The 9,405-nt window shown below is 57.4% G+C and overlaps 1 protein-coding gene across 1 annotated transcript; it reads left to right on the forward strand.

The window, feature by feature from the left end:
• The first annotated feature begins 377 nt into the window (after positions 1 to 377).
• On the forward strand, positions 378 to 7,152 carry BAK1 (BCL2 antagonist/killer 1). The gene is made up of 6 exons (XM_082664630.1): positions 378 to 1,039; positions 2,902 to 3,007; positions 3,861 to 3,996; positions 4,319 to 4,462; positions 5,568 to 5,748; positions 5,875 to 7,152. Exons 2-6 carry the CDS (start codon positions 2,935 to 2,937, stop codon positions 5,977 to 5,979), a joined length of 639 nt encoding a protein of 212 aa, XP_082520756.1. The 5' UTR covers positions 378 to 1,039; positions 2,902 to 2,934; the 3' UTR covers positions 5,980 to 7,152.
• Positions 7,153 to 9,405: the final 2,253 nt, after the last annotated feature.

The following is a 9,405-nucleotide window of genomic DNA, read 5'->3' on the forward strand; positions in this document are numbered from 1 at the left end:
GGGCTTAGTTGGGGGCAGAGAGTGCAAGGGGTTGATGAGGCAGGGGAAGGAGGCCTGGGGAGCCAGCCTGAAGGGAGAGGGGGTTGGCGAGGCTCCAGGAAACACCAGGGTGGGGGGCAGGCAGAGGTGGCTGGAGAACCCCAACTCTGAGAATGGGGTGGAGGCACACAGCTCTCTCCAGGCCTGTCCTTCCCTGGCTGCGGTAGCTTCTGTCCTTGAGAACCATTCAATCCCTGAGGCCAGAGAGTCTCTGTCCTCCCTCTTCTCTCTCCTCTCAGTATCCAGCTGGCACATGCCCAGATGGTAGCACAGACCCACTGTGTTTTCATGTTTACCTGCCTATCACATTCAGGATTTTTCTCTCTGCAGACCACCGAGGTGCTTGGTGTACAGGTCTTAATTGCGCGTTGAATCTCAATTTTGTATTATTATTCCTCACGGCACCTACAGACCTGATTATAAACCCAGCTCAGTGACCTTGGGCAAGGTTCCTTAAACCAGCTGAGCCTCAGTTTGTTCAGCTCTAAGATGGGTGTGGTCCACTGCACTTACTTCCAAGGGTTGTTCCAAAGAGGTTTTAAAGTGCCGGGTACACAGTGGCGCTTAAGAAACCTCGCCATCCTGGCTTTTTTATTGACATTGATGGAAGCAGGGGAAAGATCAAGGATGAGGACTGGGAATCAACGGTGGGAAAAGCAGTGGGGGAGGGGGAGCCACTCTGCCTGGGTGGGAGCCGCTCTCTCCGCCTGGGAGCCCTGTAGGCTGGGGCATCTGCATCCGGCGGCCACAGAGCAACTTCCTCTAGAGGGAGCTGATTGGAGCCGGGAACCGCCGGCACCTCTATGATCGCCGCAGCCTCGCGGGTCCCCAGGGCCGTGCTGGGACCAGCAGAGGCTGCATCCAGACACCAGGAATTCACTGACGCCCCTTCCTGGGAGCCAGACCTGGGTACCTGACCCTGGGAGCAGCCACTGGCTCCTCAGGATCTCCAGCCTCTGCCCTGCTGAGCCGTCCCGGGCCTGGGCCAGGGTCCGGGCAGGTAAGCCGGGAGGGTCCTGCCCATGCTCCCCACTCTCGGCAGCCCCAGGCCCAGGGTGAGGCAGGGAGCCCGCAGGGAGCCCGGTGGGGAGGGGGAGGCCTCGAGGCTTGTCTGGGCAGCTCCACCAACTCCTGCTCAGGGCCTGATCCGGCCGGGGCTCCCTCTGGCTGCTCCTCAGACAGCTTTCCCTCTTGGCCTGGCCCTGGTGCCAGAGAATCGGGTGCTAAAGAACCAGGTTCTTTAGCAGTCTGGGGGATGGGAGTGGAGGTCAGAGCCAAGGTCAAGGGCAGGGGGAGAACTTTCACAGCACTTCCTGCTGTCCCAGGAGCCCTAAGACTAGGTCTGCAGCAGGGCTAGGTCTGCATCTGCCCCCCGCCCCGGGAAACATCCTGGGCCCAGCAAACCCCGCAGGTGGGGCACAGTGGACTCTCCCTACCAGGAAGTCAGGCCACTTGGATGGGGGCAGAGGTAGACCCAGGTTGGCATAGGCCTCTGGCCCTGGGGCCAGTTCTGAGGCTCCACTTTCTCCCCAGCATTGAGCCCCAGGGGTAGCGGTAGAGGCAGTCGAGATGCAATCAGCATCCTCCAGCCCTGCTGTCCTGGGGGCACTGGGTTTCGGAGACCAAGGGAGAGAGGAAGGTACCTTGTTCAGGAAGAAGCTTCTGGGATGGGGGTGTGCCAGGCAAAGGTCTGTCCTAAGGAGTCTGAGCACCCAGGGGTGGAGGAGGGGAGAGCTGGTCTTCTCCCTGTCCCTGCCCTGAGACAGTGAAGGGGTGGAGAGCACAGGTGGTCCGGACTTTCCCCACCCTTCTCCTCAGGCACTTTCGAAAATGGCCCCAGGCCTGAGAGGGAAGGTGGGGGGAGGGGACACAGGCCCTCCCAGGGAGAGGAGGAGGGTGGCTTCCCGCCTGGGTGATGGAGGCAGCTTTGGGGTGGGGGGAAGTGAAGGGGGTGCAAATTGAAAGTGAAATAGCTTACGTCCAGGAAATACTCCCTCTGTGGAGGTTTACAGAGCATACTGGGGTTGTGGCCAGGACTAGGCAAAGGAGGAAAATAGGGGCTGGAGACAGGAGAGCAAGGGGTGCACGTGATTTCCTCAACCACCTGCGAGGCAGAAATGTGAAGATCACAGGCGGGACGCAGACAAGGGACGTTTCCCCGGAAAGGACACCCTCTAAGGTCCACAACTGAAAAATCAATCTGAAATGAGTGCTGAGTGGAGGACTGACTCGTGGAAATTCAAATAACCAACCTGACTCCTTGACTAGCTCTGTGGCCTTGGGCACTAACTTCTTGGTGCCTCCCTTTTCCCACCTGTAAGATGGGTATGACATTGCTTACCCTGCCAGGTTAATGTGTTCTTTCCGTGTCCCACACTCCCTGGGGAGTACTTGAACATACATGGTAGAAGTATACCATAGGCACTCAGGAAATGCTTGCGGCTAACGGGCCTGAGTTGGAAAACAGGTGTGTTCTGACTAGCCAAGGGGAAGTGGAACCTTCGGGGACGGGCTTCGTGGGTCATTGGCTGGAAGGTGGCAAGTCTGCAGTAAGCGTGTGCTGCGTAGGGTGCAGGAGGCCCCGGAGCAGCGGAAGGAACCCCAGCTTCTGAAACTCGCCTCCCAGTGCGACTAGAGATCCACTCAGGCACTGCTGCGGCCACCCCTCCCTGGGCCCTGGCTGACCCCTGGGTGGGAATCTTGGCTGCCCGGCCTTTCTCACTCCCAGTCTCCTTGAAGAACTGCCAGTGAAATACTCAGTAAGTTCTTAGGACGGTGCGGTCTTTCAGGAGTGGGGGTCCCCTCCCTCCGTGTGCTGTTGGAACCTCTGGTCCCCATCTGCTTTCCTACTCACCCCCACAGGCTAACACTGCCATTCCTGCCAGGACCTGAGAAATGGCATCCGGACAAGGCCCAGGTCCTCCCAGGCAGGGGTGCGAAGAAGAACCTGACCCCTCCTCCACTTCGGGTAACTGTCTTTCTGCCCCCTCACCCCTCCCATAACCACCAGGGCCGTCTGTGAGGATGGAGAGAGCATATGTGGACAAGCCGGGCAAGATTTAAAGGCAGGCTCTCCCGCCTCAGTTTCCTCACCTTGGGTAAAGGAGAAAAGCATCTCCCTACCCAATGCAGGCAGGGGGGCAGCAGTGGGGGGTGCAGAGGCTGGGGGAGGCGGGGCAGTGTGCATGAGGTGGGCACCCTGCCATCTGCGAGGAGGAGGAAAGAAGAGTGGGGTGTGGCTGTCCTATCCCTGCCCTGGGAGAAATAAGGAAGTAAATCCACCTATCACCGAGTCAGGTCCGCTTAACAGGGAGAGGGATTGTTAACGACTTTGGGGAGGAAGTAAAATGGCTGTCCCTCTTTCCTCTTCCAAGGGGAACGTCAGGGACGCCTGCAGCTCGCGGCCCAGCACAGGCTGTTCCCTGGACTTTGGGTTCAGTCCCAGGTCTGTCACTATTTCCCGATGTGGCTTTTCTGGGCTACGATTTCAAATTCTGTCTCCCACGTTCCCTAAGCCATAAGGGGTCGGTGCCTTGGACAAACTAAAATAAAGTCGGGGACCCAAATGCCTGGGATTCTATCCTGGCTGCACCGCTCTCTCCAGCTGTACACGCTCGTGCAAGTTACGTAAACACTGCACCTCAGTTTCTCCATCCGTAAACTGGGGGTCACCTATTCCACAAGGCAGCTGTGACAAGAATCCTCTTTTCAGTGTCAGCCCTAGGTGGTAACTAAGGGCTAGAGGAGGGACACCTCTGTCCACAGGCAGAGTGAACCATCCCCAGAGCACTTCCTCCCTGACTCCTGGCTTTGATCCTCAGAGGAGCAGGTAGCCCGGGACACGGAGGAGGTTTTCCGCAGCTACGTCTTTTACCGCCATCAGCAGGAGCAGGAGGCCGAGGGGGCGGCTGCGCCCACTGACCCAGAAATGGTCACCTTGTCCCTAGAACCTAGCAGGTGAGCAGCAGCCCCCTGGGCCCACGGGGACATGTTCAGGGAGTTGGAGGCTCACGTGGGGTCACCATGCAGGTCCTGGGAGCTGGACAGGCCTGGGGGTTTTTCCCACTGCTGCTCCTTTTTCATGTGGGTTCCCACCCCCATCCGGGACCTGGCATCCTTTTCAGCACATGCCTGCCCCTTGTCCCTGGGCCCAGCCCTCGTGTCTGAGAACACGGTTGGGACCGCCAAGGAGGGGGGGCCCAAGGCTGGGGCATCTCGGGGAGGAGCCCTTCGCCATGAGCCCAGGCCCCAGCTCACCTGCTGCCTACCGTTCCTTGAGCACCATGGGGCAGGTGGGTCGCCAGCTGGCCATCATCGGGGATGACATCAACCGGCGCTACGACTCCGAGTTCCAGGCCATGTTGCAGCACCTGCAGCCAACAGCAGAGAACGCCTATGAGTATTTCACCAAGATCGCCTCAAGGTAGCTCTGGCCACTGCCTCTCCGCTGTGCTGTCACCACCATGCCAGGCCCTGCCCATGGGATGGGGGACACACTTCTCTGTCGGCACCAGAAGACGTGTTTGCTGTCCCCGTGTCTGCTGTTAACTCACGCGGGGCCTTGGGCCCCTGTCTTTCTCTTTCTGAGCCCAGACTCTTCATCTCTGCATAAGCGCACAGCCCTTGTTAACTCTGGCCCCGAGGACTTGACCTGTTAGATCAGGGCTATAGAGGGGCTCGCGGTGGGGGTGTCCCCAGAGCTCCCCAGCCCCGCTGGGACACGGCTCTCCTTCTGATTTGGAACCACATTTCACACCAAAGATGGTTGCTGGCTCTGGCTTCAGCCCACCAGGTCCTGGAAATGGCTTCCAGATGCTATAATCTGGTGTCAGACAGGCAGTGGTTAAAGAAACCAGCAGCCTGGGCAAATCTCAGCTTTGCCATTTACCGGCTTTGTGAAACTTCCTAGCCTTCAGTTTCCTGGTCCGTAAAATAGGGGAAATATGCTTAGAACAGTGTCTGCACTTAAAGGTGTTAGCTGTTGTCACCATCTGGTTAAAGAGGTCAGTCTCAGGGTAGGTTCGAGGCTGAGGGTGAAGGCAGGAGTAGCCGATAGATTCAGAATTAGTGCTCGGAGCTGAAACATCCTGCCCGTGTCCTGAGAGGCCACCGCCCACTCAGCTGTGATTCCAGGACTGAACTGTCCTAACCTCCTCTTCTGTCCTTTTCTCTCTGCTGTCCCTCGGGCTGCCAGGCCAGCAGCAATGCCCACAGGTAATCTCCCTGCTGCCTCCGTCTGCTCGCTCTGCCCTCCACGCTCTCTGTGCCCCTTTGCTCCCCCAGCCCTGGGGCCACAGCCCCAGCAGCAGCATCCCATTGCTCTGCCCTCTGAGCTTTCTCCTTTCACAGAGACACGGGCTCTAACCAAATTGAGGCCAGGCTGGGGCAGCCTCTACCACCTCCATTCACAGCTAAGCCATTTTGCTTTCCAGCTGGGAGAGGGGTAGGGGTCTCCAAGGGGGTAGGAGAGGCAAACAGATGAAGGGCCCTCTAGAGGTCTCCACTGACTGTATCTCCTCGGCCCACAGCCTGTTTGAGAGCGGCATCAACTGGGGCCGAGTGGTGGCTCTGCTGGGCTTTGGCTACCGCCTGGCCCTCCACGTCTACCAGCGCGGCCTGACTGGCTTCCTGGGCCAGGTGACCCGCTTCGTGGCCGACTTCATGTTGCATCACTGCATTGCCCGGTGGATCGCACAGAGGGGTGGCTGGGTGAGTGCCCAAGCATTGACCACCTCCTCCCTGCTGCTAGGGCCGCCCCTCTCCCAGCCCCACCCCAGTCCCCAGGAGCCGAATATGCCGCCAGCCCCCCTATGACCACTCTGTCTCTCCTGGCAGGTGGCAGCCCTGGACTTGGGAAACGGTCCCATCCGGACTGTGCTGATAGTTCTGGCTGTGGTTTTGTTGGGCCAGTTTGTGTTACGAAGATTTTTCAAGTCATGACTCCTGGAGGGGTCCTTTGGGGTCTTGAGACCTCTGCGTGGACTTTGGCCCAGTCTTCTTCCTTCACCTCCTCCCCTGCAGGGGTCCCCTCCTTAAGAGCACAGAAGCTTTAGCAAGTGGGCACTCCAGGTTTGGAGGGTCCCTGCCCAGGGGTCCATCAGACTGCACGGGTGCCCCAACATTGCATGGTGCTAAAGGGCCCCCTCTCAGAGAGGGGCTATGGCCCCCTCCCTTAGCTCTCTGGGACCCCCTCAGCCCTGTCTACTGGGTTTTGGGGAGATGATAAGTTGGGGAAGCAAGAGGCTAGGAGCCGCTTCTCCCCAAGGAGTTGTTAACGGTTTTAGCTTTTTATAATATCCTTGGGGGGACACTGCCCCCCTCCGATTCCCACCTCTCTACCCAAAGCCAGGACGTCTGGGGTGTGGGGGTTAATAGCCCTACCCTTTCCCAGGATTCAGCTGTTCTGGAAGGTCAGAGCTTAAATGCTGGGCCTGGAGCTCAGTCCTGGCCCTTCCTAAACATCATGTCCCCCAGGAACAGGACCAGTGGGGGGTGGAGACGAGGTATGGCTCAGCTCTCCTCCCCGCCCCGCTCCCACTGCCCCATATTGCCTTTGCAGCTGGACTCTCAGGGATTCTGGGGGTGCAGTGGGGGTGGAGTAGGGGTGCAGACCATCAGCACCTTCCAAGCCTGCCTCCTGAGGCCCTCATTCTCTCCCTTCCCCTCACCTATTACCACTTGCTCCCACACCCAGACCCCACCCCTGCTCACTACAAGTGAAGCTCGCCCCACCCCCATCACTCCAGAAAAGGCAGGCAGGGGGCTTGGGTGAGTGCAGTGCTGAGGCCCCCTCCTCGCCCAGGCTACAGGGTTTAGGACTGCAGTTTTGTTATGGTCAGGGAAAGGGGGTAGGGAGCTCAACTTGAAATTTCTGAGTGAGAGAAGGGCTATTAACACCACTAGGAATCCCAGGGTTGGGAGCCGCCCTCGTGGCCTGGGCACAGTGTAATCTGGGGTTACGGATAGAGGAACTGTGAATATTTGAACTCTACCCCCAGTCTCTACACTTCTCACTCCACACCTGCCCAAGCCTCTCCTGATGGGTGGGGTAGGAGTGCCTCGTCTACCTTGTACAGCCTAGGGGTTTGGAGGTCAGGGGAGAGGGGTTCTTGATGAAGCCAAATGCAGGGAGGGGGTGCAGATGGAGCCAGCTGGCCACCTCCCACCCTCTGAGTGTGTCTGAAAATAAACTGCAATCCCTCCACTCCCACTTGATCATTTTTGTCTCCTCTGCTACCCTTCTCTCCATCAGGCTGGACGGGGAACCTGGACACGCCTGGCTTTTACCTGGTTTTTACTGACAGGTCTCATCTCGGGCCTCCTGAATCCTGTGGAGGGCTGGGTGTGTTTCTCCAGCCTCCTAGAAGGCCTTGGCCCCTCCCCACTCTTCTCCAGCCCCTTCTCCAGGAACTACCCTCATTTCTTTGGGTTCCAGGCAAGTTTCCCATCCCCACAGAGTCAGGGGTCTCCAAACTGCTAGGCTCTGGCTGCAGAGCTGGTGGGGCAGCTGCACCTGCCTGGGGACCCCCACAGGCCTGGCCTGAATCCCTCTCCGTTCGGGGGCCCACCACCCACGCTTGGCTCCACCTGGGACACAGTGTCCCGGCTCCCTCTTCCCGATGTCCCCCACAGCTAGCACACACACAGGGCTTTTCATTCTAGGAGTTTTGTGCTGCATGGGAGTCCCTATGGGGACACAGCCAGGGGTGATAAAAATAACAAGCACGGGGGCGTTTAAATGTTCCAAAATCTACAAAGTCTTTCCAGTCCTGGGCACCCTGGTCTGTTTTCTGACACCCTTCCAAAGTGGTCACATGCAAGTCCTAAAGGATTCAGGCTTCTCTTTCACTCCCCCGAGGGCATCTTGCCAATCCCCTGGGCCCTCCGACTTGGTCTTCAAAGAGCCCACGTACTGACTGCAGTCATAGGGAGGGGGCCCCTGCAGCAGTGGTGGCTGAAAGGGTGGTGGATACAAGGCCCCTTGCAATTTCCTGCAGGAAAAGCTCGGAGACGACATTTATGGAACATACTCTGTGCCGGGCTTTATGCTGAGAATTTATCATACATGCCCAATCAGTAGGTATTATAGCTGGTGACCAGGAATAGGGGGGGCCCTAAACTCCCACTTTACAGATAAGGAAACTGAGGTACCTGTCCAGAGTTACCAGGTAGAAAGGTTGGAGAGCTGGCACTTGCCACCAGGATACTGGCTCGAGGTTTTACATGGAGGCCGGAAGGGTGGGGGCTGGGGCCGTTGGTCTTGAGCACAGGTCTGCCAAGGGGTGAGGCGGTGGAGGTAGCCTACACGCTACCGGCGGGAACCGCGCGACCCCTCTGAGAACGCCGGGAGGTGAGCCGGCTGCCCGGGTCAAAGATGGCCGCTGCTGCATCAGGCACGCAAGCGTGCCCTCTCGTGGGCAGGGCCTCGGCGCGCACCTCTCACCCCCTCCCCGCGGGAGGCTGGAAGAAAGGTGGGCCCTGGTGGCAGCTGTGTGTCCTCTGCCCCTGTAAGAAAGGCGTTAGAACTCTATCCTGGAAGGTGTGGGAAGCCCCATAAGGTTTTGGCCTGTGTCTAGCCTTCCACTCCACCCTCTATTCTGCCAGGACGAAGTTGCCAAAACAAATCTAAATACATCCCGGAGCTGTGAGGCGTGAGAACTTAGGAGGGACAGAATAAGGCAGGGAGCAGATGGGTTCTGCAGGTATTAAGGAAGTTAAATCAAATTCTTCTCAAGATTTGTAGGTCTTCTGAAATTGTACCTTCGTCTCCTGCAAAGAGGTCTAGATTCCTCAGTCCGTAGTGCCAGGGAGCTGGGGCAATGCAGCCAGGGGAAGGAGCGTGTTCAGGTGTCAAGCTCAGTTGTGCAGCGTCAGTATAAACTGGCACCTGCCCTGCCTCGAACCCGGTGCCTCCCCGCCCCCACCCCGCAGCGTACCTTCATGTGTTTGCTGTTTTACAGCCTCTGAAGAAAGTTTATTTTAGGCCACTGGGTGTCCATCCAAATGAGAAAATCCTTCCTTTGCCCAAACCACTCAGTAGATTGTTTGAACAAGTTTTTAGGACCTAACCATCTGAATAGCATTAAAATTAATTAAAATTAATTCGTTAGTTAATTAAAATAAAGAAAACAACCATATCCTGCTCCAGTTGTACACACCAAGGATGTAAAGGCCCAGATCAAAGACACTTATTTAGTTCAATCTAAGCAGAACAGGTGTGTGTTTGTGTGTGTGTGTGTGTGTGTGAGTGAGACAGAGACAGAGAGAGAAGGGAGTTACAAGAGATTGCCAGAGGTATCTAAATGTCAAGGTCCAGAAAATCAGCAAAACCCAGTTTATGGGACATGGTTGCCAATTGCCAAACAC

The sequence above is a fragment of the Grampus griseus genome, assembly GCF_964374135.1.
Source record: "Grampus griseus genome assembly, chromosome: 10".
NCBI classification, from domain to species: domain Eukaryota; kingdom Metazoa; phylum Chordata; class Mammalia; order Artiodactyla; family Delphinidae; genus Grampus; species Grampus griseus.

Coding starts and splice junctions, on each gene's coding strand:
- BAK1 (XM_082664630.1), top strand. CDS start 2,935: ATGGCATCCGGACAAGGCCCAGGTCCTCCCAGGCAGGGGTGCGAAGAA. Junction 3,997..4,318: donor TTGTCCCTAGAACCTAGCAG/GTGAGCAGCAGC, acceptor CCGTTCCTTGAG/CACCATGGGGCAGGTGGGTC. Junction 4,463..5,567: donor TTCACCAAGATCGCCTCAAG/GTAGCTCTGGCC, acceptor CTCGGCCCACAG/CCTGTTTGAGAGCGGCATCA.